The 20,430-nt window shown below is 41.7% G+C and overlaps 1 protein-coding gene across 1 annotated transcript in view; it reads right to left on the minus strand.

Annotated features, from left to right (window-relative positions):
• Positions 1-19,222, minus strand: part of ca16b (carbonic anhydrase XVI b) — a 96,172-nt gene extending 76,950 nt beyond the window's left edge. The window contains exons 1-2 of the mRNA XM_035152028.2: positions 18,436-19,222; positions 1-69 (exon numbers count right to left, since the gene is read on the minus strand). The exon at positions 1-69 is cut by the window's left edge and continues 36 nt beyond it. Coding sequence (XP_035007919.1) covers positions 1-69; positions 18,436-18,520 — 154 coding nt within the window. The 5' untranslated portion in view covers positions 18,521-19,222. The remainder of the gene's footprint in view (positions 70-18,435) is intronic.
• Between the last annotated feature and the right edge of the window lie 1,208 nt (positions 19,223-20,430).

Below are 20,430 nucleotides of genomic sequence, written 5' to 3' on the forward strand. Positions count from 1 at the left end.
GCTCCCTCATTATGCCCGTGCTCCCATGGTGCCCGTCTTCGGCATAGTTAGGATGGTCATCCGACGCAACTGTGGGAGGCAAAGAGAGAGAGAGGTCAGAAAATCCATAGGGGATAGAAAAGTTATATATAACAAATACTACAACCAGCTATCCTGCGATCTAATACAACTGAATGGATATATGTGGATTTTGTCGACGTGCAAGTAAAACGTGATACAGAGTCTAGTCTCTCAAGGAATTCGGTTCATTTTTTACAAGACATATTAGATTTACTTCTAATGACATTCTTTTAGTGCCAGAGCAGAGGGAAGTGCGCCCGTAATGCAGCTTAGCAGAATGCACTGTTATCGATGGCGGGGTGATAGATGGGTGAGTAATGTGTTCAACTTTGACATTGCAAGACTGGGATTCATGCCCTTTTGCCCAAGGCTGGACATATATATATCAAATTACAAAATCAATAATTTGTGAGAAAATAAATTACCGAAATGAGTTTTGTTTGATGTAATGCACAACAGTGAAGCAGAGATCAGGGCAATGAACATCCATTCTCCCGTTTGAAATGCAATTTAAAAAGTGAATTTGCCTTCTGAGACTATAAATTCTGGGGAAACATCCCTACTATTCGTGTGATAGAGACTCAAACTCTGTCACATGCTATCATCTCTGACATTTCTCAGATATAGTGGGAAAGGTCTCAGCTAAGCTCTTTACCATGCATGCTACCATGCATCTTCTATCTACTAATTCTGTCTGTGACTCGTGCATCTCCAGAACCGCTCATCTTATCGGCTTCATACTTGGCCTGAGTATTGTCAAGGGCCCAAGGATGTGCAGTGTCGAACGTGATGTGATTTGAACATGTGATACTTCCATTATTAATAAGCCTTGAATAAACAGGCGACCGGTGCTCTGCAACAGCGGCGGCTGAGGCCGATCAACATAACTGACAGCGCATACACAACAACGGAAGCGATAATTGCTCCTCCGGTTTGGGGTTCTTTGTACTTAGTCGAGCTTCACTGAATAAACAGGTGCAGCAGGGGTGGAGCAGCTTGAGGATTCTGTGAGTCCAGCAGCAAGTCTTTCCTTGCTACAGCTAAATTACTGAAGGTCACTTTTACAGTTTCAGAAGGGAGCTGCAGCCGGCATCTCCACAAGCCAAACAAACAACCCATTCCAAACAGGCAGGTTTACTACAGGCATTCCACTAGTTTAAAAAAGAAAGAGAAAATGGCACTGAATTTAAAATGGACCCTGAAATTGCTAAGTCGTCATCATGGAGCGAATTCCAGTTTTTTGTCTAAGATCAATGCTCTGTTTTGCTAATGGCTTATAAATACAACCCCTTTGGAATACGGCTTAAATACCTCTACACTTTAGTTTAATAGTAACGTTCAGACAAAGTGCCTCAAATCTTCTGCCAAATTGCAGCTGTTGCAGCTACTCTCAGCCAGGACTCTAACGCCCAGAGGTGACAGAGACTGAAACATACTTTAACAAGGACAACTTTCACCCAGGATCTTCATGTCCCTCTACCCTCCTCGCTACTCTGACAAATGACACGTTCCCACGCCTCAAAATCTGAACCAGTGAAAACAGAAGAAACATAAGCAGCAGAAACCGTGTACCGAAAAAAGACCTGGTGCCATCGTTTGGCACAAAACCTTGATGAAAATTAATAATGAGGTCTGCAGAAAATAAGAGAAGCTTCGGCTCCAGCCACGGGGACGCTTCCTTTTCTTTTAAAGCTCGAATCAATCAAATTCTTTGCAGTAGCAGCTTTTCTGGGAAAGAAACTGTAAATGGACTGAATAATCAATATGTGTGTAATATATGTATGGATGAAATAATACCATAACAGCTTCCCTGCAAAGCTCCCACGTGGAAACTTGATTTAGTAAAATGCAGACAGTATGTTACCAGGAGTGTAGACATTCGTTTGCATGTCTTCTGGGCAAAAATGTCTCTTTAACTTCTGAGAGTAAGTTGCCCAGAAAAAAAGAAATCAAATAGCATTGCAGAGAAGACCAGCAGCACAAATTGTCCGAGCAGACACAACTCCAGACAGAGAGAATGCAGGAGCAGACTTACAACAATCAAAATCATTACAGAGAATATGTTCCACAATGGATGCAGCCTGTGCCAGCGGAGGAGGAACCGTCTAAACTGAGGCCATTATCAATCAGGTGAACAAGCAAAACAAGGGCGGTTTGTGTCTCTTTAAGCAGTCACGGAAAAAAAACACTGTTTTTCACAACCTGGAGATGCACTGGCTAATATTGGTTCCCTGTTGCTAGAGGGATGCAAACAATTGGGCAGGCAGATTGTGTCTGTGTAAAATGGGAAAGAGAGGAAAAACTAAAACAAAACCAGACATGACAATCTGCCAGGGACAAAATTGGAAGCAGTTACTTGCTGTAAAATCTGTTGTTGAATCCATTTAGAGAATCCATTTTTTTTGGGGGCGGGTGTTTAAACACATGGCACTCAGTACTATGTCCACCAATGTAAAACTGTCAAAACAAGCAACTTGGCACAATAGTTGAACTCGCATCCACACGAACCAGAGCAGTCTATTCAAATGCATCTCACAACATTTTATTATTCAGAGCACAAAGACCTAAATGAAAAGCCTGCAGAACATTATTACGGTATAATTATGTACTATATATATTCTATGTAGGAATATCTGCAAATAACAAATTACACAGATTCACATCATACGTGTTTATGGCTTCATCTAATCTATAGTAGTATGCGACAAGATTTCCATTATTGTATAAGCGCATGCAGCATGATAAGTGTAACCATGACAACCACAGTGTATCCCTTGTTATTTGCCTCATGAGGTTAAGGGGAACTTAGCACAACTCTCTGGACTCCTGAAGCTAAACCAGCGCGACAGAGAAACAAGTTACAGTCGGCTTGGTGAGCGCCCCATGTATACCTTATGCCAACACACGCGCACACACACACACACACACACACACACACACACAACACACACACACACACACACACACACACACACACACACACACACACACACACACACACACACACACACACACACACACACACACACACACACACACACACACACCTCCAGCCACTCAAGTCAACCTCAGCTCTTACTAATACTTGCATCATTACCGGGGATTAATTAAACTAAGCATTACATCAAGCAAACTTTTTTCTTTGCACTTAAAATCAGCATCAATAAAAAAAAATGGTCTGAGCCATGGTAGATTTAACAATGTTTTTTTATTAAATAGAATTCACTGCTTGGAGGGAGGTCAGGGGCTGCATGGGTTTATATATGGCTGCTGTGTTATCAGATGAATCAATCCTCTGCGAGGGAGCACGGGTTAACATAAAGTGTAAAACAGAGACGGGGGGAGTCTCTGTGGCAGCGACTTGGAGCATATTTGAAGGCAGGTTGTGAAACAGGAGGGCTGCATCGTCTTTGATCAGAGAGCATAGGAGACAGCACCATGTCAACAGTTTACTCTCATCCATGTCAGCCATCCCCTGTGGGCAAAAGGATTAAAGCCACAGCATCTCTGATAGAGCCGAGCAGACAACACAGTCGGCGCCGGGTTGGAGGAGACTGTAGCCGAGCTATACACAAACAACATATATGTGTGAATGTTAAACGCAGACAAATAAACAAAAGATAAATTGCAATTATGTGGGTTAATCAGCAGTTTAAATGAGATGCTAATATACAAATATTTTGAACGAAAAGGTGTTTTCACATTCAGGATTTTTCATATCCGAGTATTTTTAGGCTTCCAAACACCTACAGCACAACACCTTGTACAAAATGGTTTTCCTATTTTCATTGCCCCGAGGGCAGGTAAATGATCTACACCACCATTAAGCCCTGCTATTTGTTCCATAATATCACACTCGACAACAAGCAAAGAACCCCTGAGAGCCCTTGAAAAACAGCAGCCTAACAACAACCACAGGAGCGTTTAACTTGCATTAGTCGTTGGAGGACGTAGTTAAAATATCAATCTCATCGCCACTGTTAGGTATCAGGTATGTGAAGGACAGCCAGAATAGCAATTCCATTTCAGCAGTAGGGTTATTATGGGGTGGATTAAGGTATAAAATTATCCTAAGTTACAATGTCCATGTAATTTGATTAAACAAAGAGTGGTTGGTGTTTTTCAGGAGGTGAGCGCTATTATCAACCAGCACATCTAAAATCATAAATAATGTGCTGCTGTTCAAATATTTTAAGCAATAGATTGTCTCAACGTAGCTCAAAACTCACACAGGATAGGGAAAGCAAAAAAATCTTGGAGTAGACCAAAACGAAACAATGTGTTATTCTCCCACTATTAAGACTAGAGACCGACCCTTATATTGTTGTCTGTGTTTATGTTTGCAGATATAAAAACTATAAAAAGATAACAAAATTTGATCTTCTTAATTTAAGTGCTATATATTTGGTTATATTTGTGTTTTCTTTTCATTTATAGTTATTTAGTTTTATTTATTATTTGAACTCAATAACATTTGTCATAAGGGGTTTGATAATGACATCTTAGGAATAATTTTATGAATACATCGGACGATATATAAAATCGATATTTACTTCACAAAACGTGCATTAGCATCTAAACCCAAACCCCTGAACCCATACTTTCCCTGCTGAACACAGGCATGTTTTAAAAGCAGTCATTGATTTACAGTATAGTTAGACTTTTGAAAAGGGCAGAATGGCTGATATGTTAATTTCTCAAAATAAACAACAGTGCCCACGTCCATGGTATTGAAGGAAGGTGTCATAAAAAACAGCAGTGAGGCTCATTGAAGCATTTTTAGTTTTTGGACCAACACTAGGCTTTATGGCACAGATGGCACAATAATTATAAGTAAGATCAATTCCTTCATAGTGTTGACCATAAGAAAACAAGTGCAGTAGCATAATCCTATTTTTCGGTGTTTCACAAAAATCTGTATAACCTTTTTAAGCTTAAACTGACATCTGGCAGTGGATCAGCTGAAATCCCTTGTAGCCAAAGTGCTGGAGTTATTTTGTGTTGCTATTACCAGAGAGCAAATTCCGTTTAAAGTCATATTAGCTCTCTTGAACTCGGTCAGCAAAAGTGTGTCCCGACACTTCTTCACAAGTCGGGTGTTCAAAAACGCAGAATGTGAAAAATCACTCTGCAACACAAACTTCTCTTTATTTGAAATGTTTCTCCAAATGAGAGCCACGTTCCAGATCGTGTTGTCGAAGGACGTTTTTTCAGTCGCATGCTTTACATTCAGACAGCTTCATGCACACTGACACTTTGACAGTGGTTGTTGAGGGAGAAGGAAGCGCCGCTCGTTCAATTCACGCATTTCCTCAGCAAGTCCTTTAATTAGAAGTAGAATGAACACATATCATTAAATTTACTAATTAGAGAAAACATAGTCTAAACAACTTCGATAGCATTCTGTCTGAATTCGTACGAAAAAGAAGTGAGCTGCGTTTTCCACATCGTGAGTGCATAAAGGGCAAGCTCTTGATGCAAAATTGCTATGTATATGAGGAACAAATGTGCATACTGAGGGAGACAGCTGCTGCCTGTGCAATCTCATCTGCAATGCATAGAGCAAACTGTCAAATGCAAGGACATCTGCTTAGCTTTCTGTTTTGAGGAATCACAAACAGATATGTTTACGACAAACGCGTGTTTGAATATGCTCATTTTATTCTAAAGGCCAAATAGCTCAGTTCTCACCACAGTCTGTCAAGCGCTTCAGGGTTACCAGTACATATCACAGTGGTTAAACAAGGTTTGGGGGGGGGGGTTCTCTCTGTGGAACACGACAGCACAGAAAAGGAGCATGCGGGGCTCGATCTTGAGAGTGCATGTGTTTCTCATTTCTCGGGGAGTGGGCGATGTGGCTAGATTTCCCCCGGAAGTGTTCGGAAGTGTGAAGGACCTCAGGAGCACGAGAAGTGCCAAGATCAGCCCGAGATACGGCTCAGAGGGAGCCAAGCCTTAGGGCTCAACCATCCAGCTCAGAAAATAATAAAACAATAATTCAAATCCCAATGCAGATATTTAGGCCGACACAGCTGAAAGCAAACAAGCCGTTTCAGCAAAGAGGACATCAGCACCCTTGGGCCAGAGAAATGTAGCAATATTACAGTCAAATTAAGCCCATTAGTCTGGGGTTAAATTTGTTCTTTGACTGACTAAATGAAAAATAAAAATAAAATAAAATAATTCCAAGAACTAATTTAAAAATGTTCCCTTGACACCTGGTCTTAATATATTTTTTTTCTACTGTGCATGTGACCGTGTCTGCATGCATGTCAAGACCTGTCTGGCTTTTTGTTCATCGTGTTAATTGACAGGAAGTGCTGCTGCACATTCAGACTGTTTTGTGAGATGTTTTTGTCAATGCCGTGCAGGCTGCTGAAAGCCTAAAATACAACTTCATAGTGAGATATGACAGAAACTCAAGACCAACTTTTTTAACAAGTCACAACCCACACACACGCACACACACACTGACACACACTTGTAGACATTGTGTGCATTATAGCCTTGGACCTCCTCCCGAATAGAAAACATTTTTGTTTGTGTTTCATTAGGGAACTTGAACAACAAACACATAGAATAGCAGGAAGGGCAAAAGAGGCACACTCGACTTTCTCATTATGCCGCACTTGCTCTGCAGTCTATTCTCTAAACTTATCTGGAGAAGTGGATAAGACCATTTCATTTTAATCAAATCCAAACGGGCCACAAACTCTCGGTGCACTCTCGGTTCAGACACAATACGTTCCCAGCTATTTTTGTTCCTCTTTCTAAAAAGGTATACTATGAAGATCCATATCATCTGTACTATACTGTTACAGAGGAGGTTCTGAGGACTGACCAGCTTAACATGCAGAGTGTTCTCCAGCCTTTAAGAGAGAAACAGTACATCAAACATCAGACGTCAGAGAAAAAAAAAAAAAAACACATACATCCTGGCATTTATTCTCTATTCTTAAGCAGCCGGTATGGACTATTGTTCTATTGTCCGACTAAACTCTTTCATGATTTAACACTGCAAGACTTCCGGTGGAGAAGTCAGTGTTTCAGAACCGCCCTTGGCATACAGGCTGAATCTGCGTTTGACAGCTCCTGGTCAAAACTGATGAATTTACACAGTAAATCTGAATTGCGCTGTTGAATGTGGTGCTGGGGCGATGCTGGTACAGTGAATTAAGTGCATTAAATAGCTGGAGAGCACACTGATTGAGTGCATCAAGGGGCTCTGCTGAAAACCATTAACAAGATTAAACAAATTCAGGGCCGGTGACCTTTTCCTCGACCGGCTATAGCTTTTTCCCCGCACAGGCTACAATAAACAACCCTCAACCGTCAAACACATCTCCACACACACAGTGACATGACTGTACATTACAGCTGTGACAGTGTTAGGACAATTTACAGTGGAATGGGAGGTTTTCAATTTTCAATGTGGCAATTGGATCTCTTAAGTGCCAAGAACTTATGAGGTCATACCTCAGGATACCGTGCGCAGTCCCACGTGAATTGTCTAGTTATCGATTCAGAAATAAATTCAGCTGTCTCTGGTGCATACGTTACACTCCCTGCACATTTCTGGTGCTCGTGAATGGTGATGGCTGATTACTGGTAATGTAAATGGGTCCATCACACTCAGCAGGTAGAGCGTGACACTGATGCGGCCAGGCTAATAATCTGATCACAGCTTGGGACCACCAGACTGAGTGAAAATGTATGTTGCTGTGAGGGTGTTCCGGAGGAAATGGCAGAGTGTCAACTTGTAAAATACAACGGTAATACAACTGCAAATTCAAAAAAGGAAATATGTGAAATCAAAGTGCTGCAGTAGAAAACATGTCCCTGATACTGTGGGAAAATAACTAACCTGCAGCATGCTAGCCAAAAGGACTTAATGTTGGCCATAAATAATACCACTGCACCGGGAGTTTTCATGCTTCACTACCAAACAGGCTCTTCTTGCCTGCCCGGAGCCATACAAGCAATGAGACGTCCTCTCTTCCTCTTTAACTGCACTTTGATGTCGGATTCTAATCAATACTTAAAGGCTGAATTTAGAAACGATAAATAAAACCAAGAAGAGCGATGCACTCAATATCTCTGCAGCCTCTTTAGTAATGTGATGGTATGTAATGTTTACTGTAAGCAGTTCATTATTTCTGTGCCAATAAGCACCATGATGTAAATGTACATTTTCACAAGTGATGACAGGCGTACACATTGTACAAATCAACCACACAGGCCCAACGTATATATTTTACACTGAAACATGGTTGAGAAACACATGAATGAAAAACTGACACTGTTCCATACAACTGATACAGATGAGCTGGATGTTGGCAGTGCACTTACTGTATTGCAAGTCTTCTCCAATACCTCCAATTACAGATTTGTATTTTTTACCATATGAGAATTTACAGATCATTTTTGGCAAATGGAGTTGATATTTTTCTTCGAGAAGTCATGCACACTGACGGCGTATGTATTCCCAGTTTCGTGATGCACTCATTTCCTGCCCTAACCCTAACCCCCGCTAAAAGATGATCTCAGGCTCTTGTGGTTAACCTTCCCACCACTCTTACTTAATTGCAACTAAAATGAAAGTGTTTGTTTTCCCAGCTGTTCAAATTTCCAATTCATAAATCATGGACAATTTCAAAAAAATATGTAATTTGCCTGCCAACAGACTGTAAAAATTGCAACCTGTGCACTGAATTAATTTGTATTAGAAGTTAGTAAGAGCGAAAATATGAAAAGTGTCACATTTAAAATCATGGATATGTTCAGAGTTTCAAACAACAGTTAAATTTAGAGTTAGTCGACTGGCATGTCATGAAAAGATGGCCGCTAATTAGCCAAAAGGGATTACAAGACTATTTCAGTACCCATCATCAATGCCAACATATAACTCATGACAAATGAGGACATCTGCTATGGTGATGGCTCCTCCACATTCACACTCTTGTTTGGCCTTGCTTTAATACAAGGCAGTCTGGTGGTCGTCTGTTGAGATACGAAAGTGTATCCCATTCATGTCAACACCAGACCATCAGAAGAAAGCCATATAATTTCATGTCAAACTCAGTAAAGTGACATTGGCACAGATTTCATCACAAACACGTAGTCAAACTCACAACAGAACACATCCAAGGCTAATAAACATGAGATCTAATTTACACTAGAGCTAGAGCAAACAAAGGCTGAAAAACAATGTTCAACTGAGCAGCACTTGGCTGTGACTCAAAGTAATGGCGCCGATCAAGCAGCAGCATCACAGCTCAGTGGTAAAGCCAACATGCAAATGTAATTCTTACAACCTGATGCATACTGGTCCAAAAAAAAAAAAAAAACACACACGACTCAATATTTAGATTATTCTCAATTTATAACCACATATGACAAAAAGGTACCAAATCATCACATCTGAATAACTTTAAATGTGCTACTTATAGATTGCATTTAAAGATATACTACTGTAGATACCTTCTGAAGTTAGCGCCTCTTAATTCCGATTTGTATCTAAAGAGGCGATTATGAATTACTGTAGCATCCAGTAGTGGTATGCAGGGGAAAAGAAACCACATTCAGTTGCAAAAGAAAAGAAGTAATAGAAATGGAAGAAAAAAACGGAATTGAAATTAGCGCCACTTTCCACCAATGGAGACAGCTGGAGGTGAGTAAAGGAATGAGGTTTGATTCTGAGAGTGAACCCGAGCCTTTGTGCAATCATCTGCAAATTGTCCACTTTGTTGTGTCCGCATAGTATAGAACCATATATAGTCCATAGTATCTGCAGCTGATTTCTGTGCATCTGTATGGGCAGTTTTGAGGCCTGAGACTCCAATGCAAACTTACATGTATCTTCTCCTCACACCCATCTCCCTGCTTTGTTGTGCTCGAACCAGCCCTCAGACTAAGTCACAGAAGCCTTTGACAGCACCTCTCCACATTTGAGCTTGAATTGGAACATATTCCAACTAAGAATATTCAAACAATCAAGCTCTTGATTGTTGTATATATGGAAAAAAAGTGAAAATTGCGTGTCATAATTGGCCACAGTTCAAGATGATGTCTTTAAATGTCTTGGGTTGTCCTTCATCCAAATTTCCAGCTTTCATCTGTAAGAAGCGCCATCCAAATGACGAAAATATTGACACACAGAGTGATTTGCTGCACAATGAAGAGCATAGTATGAAAGCGCTAGACATACTTCTTTTGTCACATAATACGTACTGCAATACCTCACAGATTTACTATCTATTCATTGGCAGGATGATTGTGTATAATGTTCAAAGGCTTATATACAAACTGATGAAGATTAGAGTCCTGAATACAAAATTAACCTCTTTCTATCTCAAAGCAACAACATCCATCTCAACCACTGAAGACTCAGGTGCCATGAAGCCTATTCAAAGCATCAACGTTACAGCGACACGCAGCTTCAGAACTGTGAAGCTGTTGAGGCAGAGCGGTTGCTAGCTCCCTCTCTCAAACTGGCTGCTAACTAAGTGTGGCGACAGACGTTCTCTGGAATCCCTCGGTGATTAGTGATTACCTGGGGATCGGTCTCCTCTCTGCGGCAGTAAACACTTGTGTTGTGAGGTTTAGATTCTCTGTGACAATAACGTACAGCACCCGTCAAGCCTTCAGCACACACCACAGTTTGACAGATAAACAGACACGCAGTAATTTGCACAACAGCGCAGTGAAAATCGCTGGATGGTATTTTTGTTTTTACGTTGAACATATTCAACTGTTGACCGTGTTGATGTATAAATCCTTTTCACTGTCTAATAAAAACTTGAGTTGTCTTTGTTGAGGAAGTGTGAAATAATATCTTTCTGATGTATGAAAATGTCAAAAGGAAAAGGCCATGGTATTCAAATCCCCAGTTAATTAGGGTTCCAGTACTAGGAGGGGTTGAATGTTTGTGTTGAGGAACAGAAACATTTGCATTCCCCAAAGGGGAGCATGTCAACAGGATCGATAGGGTAGACTCTAAACTCCTGTTCTGCCTCCAAAAACTATCTAACTCAGCACATATCCTCCCTCGGAAATCTCTTAAATTAACTAACAAAGTTTCACACTAGCTGCCTTGGTCGTTTTCACAATATCACAAAATATCACTTGGCACAACAGTAAAATGTCTAAAAGAGACGAATAAATTAGCACCTGGAAAGGGTCCACCACCACCACACCCTGAAAAGCTTAGCCCTCTTTTTGGTAACGCGGTTTAATACCAATGACCCTCATTCCATTGTTGTTTTAGAGCTTTCTCAAGGAATAAAGAGAGCTCCCAGAGAGACAGTCCAAGTGTGTGTGAGAAACAAACAGAACATCAATCTCATTCTAAGCCCAAAGGAAAGAGCCTGGGGACGGATCTCTCACGGTGCTAACTTAGGGAGAGGTGGAAAAAATGCATTCAACAAGGAATTAATGAAATGGGTTTAGCACTGGAGTGGAAAAGTGGGTATTGACTTGGTGTTAAAGTCAGCCTGCCAAACTGCATCTAATTACAACTACTCTTCTGTATTTACTCCACAACACGCTCATGATTAATAAGCCTAAATAAGTAATTATTCCATTATGTAGTGTAATATGTGGTGTGCTATTGTACTTTTATGTGTAATATATATATATATATTGTAGTTCCTAATATCAACAAAACATCGCCAAGCTATATGATTATGTAACTGATGCAATATTCTTCTTCACAATACTTCATCTCATGTGAATTCAAGAGTTGGGTTTCCTGACATCCATCGTTTATACAGCTCTGTAAAAATATCCACCTTTTATTCTACCATTGTATGTTAATTCGCTAGATTTCTGAATATATTAATTTTAATGCCACTTTATATGTAAAGAGCAGAGCTGATAAATCACCCAGCTGATACAGCTTACCAGTGATATCCAATATCACACCGACGCATGTGTCTAACAATGAATTACAGAAAAACCAAAGATGTGTCTATTGTTACTTTGTGAGCAGTTTCAAATTTACAATTTTAGAAACTGTATATATGTACAAACAAAAATTAACCAAAAGAGATTGCAATTAAAATGTATATTTATGTAAAAAAAACAACTATGGGCCTCTGATATTGTTAACAGCGTTTTTTATCCCTCATTATTAATATCAACCTCAACAATAAAATAACTCTCAAATAAAATAACTACAACAGAAAAGACATCTAACAAAAAAAATACCAGTATGTTTTAAAGCAGCCGACTGGAAAGTTTTGACACAACAAAGCATCATCCAGTTGCATTAAACCAATACCCCGGGGTGCTCCTTTACAAAATGTGCTAAACAACAGCCAGTGCCAAAGATCTAAGGGCTGTCAGGTTTACATGGCATGGTTTCGGTTTTATTTAAGCATTGTGTTACTGTTCCATTTAAACAAAACACGTGTCTGTTCAGACAGTGACAGCTACTCTGCACAGCTAATACCACTGTGGAGTTTCACTGCATTTAAACACAGTGTAGAGGCTGTATTTTAATGTAAAAGTGACCTACATTCATGGTAAGGTACGTTTTTCTTCTACATACGGAAACACACTTGTATCTTTCACTACACTACAGCTGCTCAAAACAGGATTATAATTTATGCAAAGTTTAAAAATCAATTCATCAAACACTACTTGACTCTCCTGCAGAAAGCTTATTTGGCATTCTACAGAGCACCGTGAGCTTGATAAAACATGCACAGGCTAATCCTATATCTTCAGTGATTGTCGCCATAATTCATGACAGGGGAAACGAGCCTCGTGGACGGGGTAGCCTACTTTTTGAATTGTTTTTCCTTGACTCGTAAAAAAAGACAATTTTGAATGTAGCCCAGTGAGAGAGAGGTAAAAAAGGAAAAAGAACAAGGAAAAACAATGAGCACACAGCAAACACACGCTCTGTTGACCCACAATAAAACAATGCAGGAAAAGGGAGCCTGAAGGTTCCATTGTCTCCATTCTCCACAGGGCAGCATTGACTGACAGTTCAGCTGTAAGTAAAGCTGACACAGTATCACATCGCGGCAACATTGTTTAAGGGCAAAGAGGACGTGGAGACTAAAGGACACAGGACATTTATTGATATGGCCAAGTCCTTGAGTGCAGCAGTGTATGTCCTTCAGTGACAGTGCCTTATTGCCTGGACATTAATCACTATTGTCATGAAGCACAGGAAATAAGTACACTAGTTCCCCCAACAGCATGTTTCCTCCCTTGTTTCAAAGCAGCCCGGTCAAACCCAGTTTCCGTGTGTGTGTGTGTGTGTGTGTGTGTGTGTGTGTGTGTGTGTGTGTGTGTGTTTTTTGGGTTGGCTGTTGCTCGCATAGATGAAATGATTTGGAGTGAAGTGGCTGTGAGTAATTCTGAATGATTAAAACACCACTGTGACCAGCTCGGAGAATCTTCACTGAGAAACTGCGTGAACTCAACCATACACACACAGTAATGAAGTGATGAACAATTGCCTTGATTAGCATAAGTTAAACCAATAAACTCTTTAATCACTATTAATGTCCAATTATTGTAATTATCATTTAAAATAATGCACCGTTCTCAATAATGCTGAGCAGCGATTTACTGAAATATTGCACTTCAATGTAAATTTTTGCCAGAGCAGCTCACATCTCTGAAGCGTGAAATTCACTAGTGAATATGTATAAAAATTATATTTAAAATTAATATGATTTATAGTGTTTATCCTCAATAACTGAAGCAGGGCAAGACCTGCTCTGGTTTTTCCTCTGCCACACTATCCGGGATATGAAGACAAAAAAATAAAGATAGGACGGCGTGTTGTAGTAAAGGAGAAGGAGTAGAGAACAGACGCAGTGTCTGTTACCACACTGGTCACAGCTGCACACATGTATTCAGTAAGCTTGTGAAGCAAACGTGACAGCAAAGCAACTCTAAACAATACTCCAAGTGTTGGATCTGCTTGAAGATGTTCTGCTTCTGACATTCTATTTACATCGTGACAGAAAATGTGACAGAGCTGTTGTACAACTAGAAAAACCGATGCAGCTGTATCCAGTGGACATGAGGTTAGACCACACTTTTGGGCTCATGATTACTAAGGTAATGTGACGCACAAAAAAAATGTATGATTATTTTGTGATTTCATTAGGAAAAGCAGGGAGTCACAGATTACAGGTGGTGGAACATATTTATACTTCTTCTCTTTATGCTTGTGTTGCTCTGCCGGTGATCCTGCTTTGTCTCCTAGCTGGCGTTAAATGTTCCCTGTGGACGTAGTGTGATCCTCTATTGTGCATATACACATTGACACATATGCACACAAGTGAGTGAGTGAGTGAGGGTGACACCTCACTCATGTCAGTAGACATCCTTCCTCTGGTTCTGCCTAATTTAGCAATGTGCCAAAAAAACAGGAGCTATGGTGGTGATCGTGTTCGAACAAGGACATGATAACATAACCTTATTATTATGCAAAAGATTGCAATGTGAGTGGTTCTAAACACGGACTTATTTTGTTTTTTCTCTCAACAGTCGCCTAGTGCTTTCTCACAGTGGGAACCTTTGGGTCTCTCTATGACATTCTCGACCTCGTAAAGGGCTTTGATATATTTTATGTGTTTGTGCTGTACAAATAAAATTGAATTGAATTATTTCCATTTCCTGACAATTGCAGCATATATAAATCTCGCACAAAGAGAAAAGGGGTACAGGGTTAACTTCTAATGATGTTGTGAATCATCAATGCTATGCTCATTAAATATGTTGTGCTTGATTATCATTCGAAAACTATCAATGCCAAGGACATAGATAAAACGAGCATGGTGTCACCCCACTGGCAAACCTTCATGTCTGATATGACAAGCCAATAAACTAAATTGTCACCATGTACCCTAAAATTACGGATTTCTCTAGGTTTGAAAATTACTTGAAATATAAAGCTCAACATTTTCTGATATTTTAAAAGAGAAAAGTTTGATATTATAGCTTTAACTGATTCCTTGAGTGTCCTTTTCCAGACTTCCTTCAACTGTGAAATAAGGCGTAGCTCATTTCACAAGCTGTTTTCCACCAAGTGAAGCACTTTTTCCACAGCAGAGATCAGTTTGAAGAAAACCCAAACCACAACAGTGTTAATCACTATAAACACAAAATGAACAACACACAACCATTCTCCAAAGCTAAACTACACTACACTGTAAACTATTATAGTCCAAACAAAGTTATCAATAAAAACTCAATTTAAAGTATGTCCATTCTCATCAAGCAGATAGATTAGCTAGTCATTTAATTTGAGAACAATAGGCAAAGGATGAGCATCACAAGCAAAAGGATAAACTGTGAATTATCTGCACATGACTGAAAAGTGATTACAGTGGCAGTGATTCCCCATCGGACCATTTATTGGGTGGCACAGGCATCTGGTGGAAACGACAACAGATAACAGTTTGCTGAGGCAATCCATGATGGAGATTGGGCATATGTTGCTGGTGCTATTTTAAAACCAGGGGAAAGTTAGTTTTAACATCATATGTCAGCACTGTACGTACTGAACCAATTATCCAGGGAAGATGCAGAGGACCTTGATGATAACGATGCTGTTACCAACATCAGTGATGTCCAGACAGCTGGCATCCTGCTGGCACAGGAGTAGATCAGGACCTCATTAATATCATTAACGACGCGTTTTCTCTCGTACTAGTATTCTATACGTTCGGAGTGAGCGGAGATAGTGTTATTGAAAAACAAGATATCCCTGCAATATATGGCATCCAAGCATTTGCCACAAAGTGGTTTATTTTGCATTTAAATTGCCAAAAATCTGTTCATCTCCTGTTGTCTGTGCTAATAGCTATTCTACAGCTTTGTATCATGAGGCATTAAGGCCTTTTCCCGAGTGCTGAATTCCCATAAACTTGCAATCATTTCCTCATTACTTGTGTGATGTAATCAGAAGCATTTCTATAATTATTGCCAAACTATGTTTCTGATGATGACTGCAGAGCTGCAAAAATGGCCGTGAATGCGATTTCAGGAATAGCACAAGTCATAATGATCGACCAACAGACTTTTTTTTAAACAACCATAATATTGTAGCAAGGGTGTGAGTGAGTGTAAGGGGAGAACATTCTAGGATATTTGTGAGAAAAAACATGAAGACTGTTTTTCTAACGAGGGCTGATGACTTTGAATTACATCTAAATATACACTAGAGGAAACGTTCTCTGAGATATTATGAAATTAGGCCAATTTCATCAACATCGACACCTTTAAATGCTTTTTTGCATTAATTCAAGAAAGAAAACGAGCACCCTCCTTTTTAAACACGAGTTTACTCTAAATTTAAAAAGATTTAGGTCAACCAGTCTAAAAGAGTAGACAGACGCATGTGAGCAGCGAAGAAGTCGTTACATCGGACATAACTCCCACCAGCTACTCGATGGGGATCCAGGTTGTCTGTATTGCCTTCCTGCCGTGTGTCAGAGGTCTGGTGTGACATGCCATATGAGAAAACTTGTGTGTAAGGCTACTAGTCAATAACGCTGCAAACTGAGGACGTGGAAGCATGGAACAGGGGGATTTTGGGGCAGAGGGGGGTGACTCACAGAAACCATTCTCCTGTTACATCACTGCTACTTTAGTATGGGGGGTGACTGGTGCCACACGACAGGTGATGACTTCAAATGTATTTGAGACGCACACTAGCTACGACAAGATTTACAAAGATAACAGTGGATAATAAAATGTTCAATACATTTATTAAGAAGGATAACAAAATATTTGGCAAATAATGTGATGTCACTGCCTTTTGGCCACTGATTTAAATGCTTCTAATTCCCATAAAAGCCAGACTGATAAACCAGGGATCTTAAGACTGATATTAGTATCAATTAGTATATTGGACCTATTGCTGTCACACATTTTGTACATTAATTTGAATGTGGGTTGGGGGTTCCTTGTTGAATTGTAATGACCTGTTTTAATTGCAAATATACTATACGTTCTAGAAGTGCATCTGATTGTCCAGCAGAGGGCGCTTGCTATGAGCTTGACCTATTGCATGCCCTCTTGACCTATCAGTAAAGTAACCCAGTAATGTTATGTTGTTTTCCTACAAAAATGGAGGACACTAGCAAGCAATTGATTATCAACTACGTGAAGAAAAACCAACATGAAGGAGGAACGATGTCTTGTGTTATGTTCTGCAGCCAGAAAAAATCTATAGTTGTTGTCATGGCTGAGAGGGTGTATACATTTTACAGGGCGAGCTGGAGGTGAGTTGGAAATGTATTGTTGTTTTTAGGTTGGTGACGCTTCCAGCTCAGCTCGCTCTATCGCAGGTTTCTGTCGCAGCCAATTATTGTAGGATAGAGATATTTTCGATTCGAGATCGGGGAGGCTCCGAGTCAATCGGAAGCAATACGATTATTTTGTAACCCCCCCCCCACCCCACACTTCAGGATTATTTGGGCAGATAATTGGCACAGAGTGACCTCCAGTTGGGAATACCCCCGCGATTGAAGAAAGGGTCAAATCGGATATTAAGTCGGTTCGGTTATTCTCTAGTGTGCAGCAGCCTTAAGGATATGATAAGATATATAGGATGATGATGCAGACTGGGTAATAATAGATTCAGTGCTGCTAGAGATTTAGCAGTGGAAATAAAAGACTGAGGGGCCACAGATGTCGGCGCATCAACAGTAAATCCACAGTCCACAGGGCCACATTTTGCGGGGACTGCGCTTGTGCACGAGTGGCATTAATCGCCCCTCATACAGGCACGTCCATCCGAGAGGCGGCGGAGCAAACTGTCGCCTTCATCATCCTCCAGACCTCCGCACATGACAGCGAGCAGACACAGGCTGCACCTCCGCGCAGCTGGAGCGGCGCTACGGGGAGCTAAACTTAGGAGAAGCACAAAGACCAACGCTGCAGGCTGGAGACATGCCGGAGGGACAATGACACAGGGGGAGACGAAGTGAAACAGCGGAAAAGTCTCAGCTTAAGACTATCGCAGAGGAGTGTTGTGGTGCATTTGCTCGGTTGTGAGTGTGCACCATGTTGAATAAGTGTGTTGGGGAGGAGAAGCAGCACGTTAACGGAAGGACACACACACACACACAGCTGCTCAATCAATGGCATGCGCACAAATCACGGAGGTTCGTCGGTCACCGTTGGACCTAAAACTCGGCTCGGCTCGGCTCGGAAACAGTTACCGGAACCAGGCTGAAGTAAAAAAAAAGAATTAAAAAAACCACCCCCAAACCCACAGACAAAAGTCGCCTTTTATCCCCCACCCCACCCCCCTCCATTACACCAGAGCCCCGCAGCACAGCGGACCTCTCTTCGGGGGGAACCACGAGCGGCTGCCCCGTGTTGTGTGTCGGTACTCACCGGGCTGACAGGCTTTGTGCTCGGGCAAGGTTAAAAACATTAAGGGTAGTATCCACCAGCAACTCGGTTCCCGTATCCTCCGCATGTTAGCCCACTCATGGAGAGCAACAAGAAGGCAGCGGGTCACAAAGTTTCCTCTCTTTTCTCCACAGTCTCCTTTTCTTCTTTTTAAAAAGAGAAAAGAAACAGTGCCGAGAGAAAATCACGAGCGAAGCTGGAGCCGAAGTTGGCTCAGCAGCGGCGGCGGCAGCAGCCGCGGAGACAGAGCATCAAAGTCCGGGTTAGCGGCTCGGCTACACACGCTCACTGCTTTCTTTGAATAGTAATAATAATAATGGAGGATAGAACGATTTTAGATTCTCATTCAGTCCGGGGAGAGGTTGTTGTTCGCCTCGAGGAGCAAAACGCCACACGCACTTCTTCTTCACCGTCTGAAGTCGGACTCCACCGCGCCTGTAGCAGCGGGCTTCCACATAGCGACATTCCCGGAGTGAGGCAGCCGGCGGTGGTGGAGGAGGAGGAGGAGGTGGCGGGTCGATCAGTCGCTGTCTTCTTCACTAACTACCGCGCGCGGCGGTGGAGGGAAGGAGAGAGAGAAAAAAGTGGTCGCACGGTATCGATCGCTCATCGTTTAAGTGATTATCCGCGGCGTCAGCGTGACCGAGGGCGACGCACGACGCGAGGTTGAAAAGTGGAGCTGGAAACGTCCCATTCTTCCCATCCAGGAAGTCGACTAGCGGTCAGGCATGCACGGATATCTGGCTACTGGTCCCATCCTACCGGACAGGCTGAGAGGGAGGGAGGGAGGGAGGGAGTCTGGACGGGGCGGGGGCCGAGCAGGGAGGGAGGAGGGGAGGGAGGGTCTTAGATTTGCTGAATGCAAAATGACCCAAAGGTTGCATGTGCGCTGGAAATGGATCCGAACCACTCAGTGAAAGCAAAAGACACAAAAGCTGAAGGGTTAAAGAAGAATATATTGTAGGCTGCACAATGTATGGAGACAATTTTACCACGGTTAAGTCAGTCACGAGCTCGTAGAACTAAGATTACGTATTTCGTAAGATGCTTTCAGACATGCACCGAACTCCGCAGAGCCTCCGTATTTTCTCCGGAAGAGTTGCATGTTGGGAGAGTGAGAGCCTCCGGGTTATTTGCGGACTTTTCCCACCTCGCCCCCTAGTGTAATGTACGCAGTAAGTCGGGAGAATACGAACACTAGCTGGGGAGTGTGAGGAGGGTTGTTAAACACACGACAGACGCAAAAATACGAAAAGAAAACAAACATCCCCCGGTGTCATACACATAGATGACACCGACAAATGTCTCACGAGAGCTTGTGGCGATAAGAGCTGACACCGGTGTAAGAAAATCTCTGCAGCGGAGCTAATACGTCACTTCCTGCCTCTGTCTGCTGCACCCGGCTGCACCGCCTTTCGCTTGACCCAATCCGGACGATATCCGCAGGTCATGTCTGAAAACGGCTTTATATAGCATTTCTGGAAGCCAAGAACTGGTCTCAGTCTCTGATCACACATCATGCAGACTCCCCGGTCCATCGATCGCTTACCGGTATTTCGGACAGGTTGGCCCCGAGTGGCCCCAACACCAGAGAAAGAAGATCTGTATCCATTGATCATTGTGAAATGCATGTGGTAAAATGATAACTATTGCCTGAAACAACTTTCACTTCTACCCATGCTTACTAGTCTGTTCGAGGCGCTACCATGAGGAAGAGGCCAGAAATCAAGTTGCTTCAGGTTGACAGGTCCAGACTAGGCCTCCTCTAAATGTTGCATCACACATGTTGCATCAAACATGATGAAATCCTTCGAGAGGGTTATCTAGCTGCATCTGGATTGCAGCCTTGTTCTTACAAGCCCACTAAATCCATTGATTTCCCCTCCACCGTCCTGTCATCGCCACTGTTTTCTTGCTTCCTCCCAGGCCCCCATTATTAAAATGACCCCCCTGTGGCCACTCTGTGATGTCCCTTTG

Source organism: Hippoglossus stenolepis, chromosome 3 (genome assembly GCF_022539355.2).
Source record: "Hippoglossus stenolepis isolate QCI-W04-F060 chromosome 3, HSTE1.2, whole genome shotgun sequence".
In the NCBI taxonomy this organism is placed as follows: Eukaryota; Metazoa; Chordata; class Actinopteri; order Pleuronectiformes; family Pleuronectidae; genus Hippoglossus; species Hippoglossus stenolepis.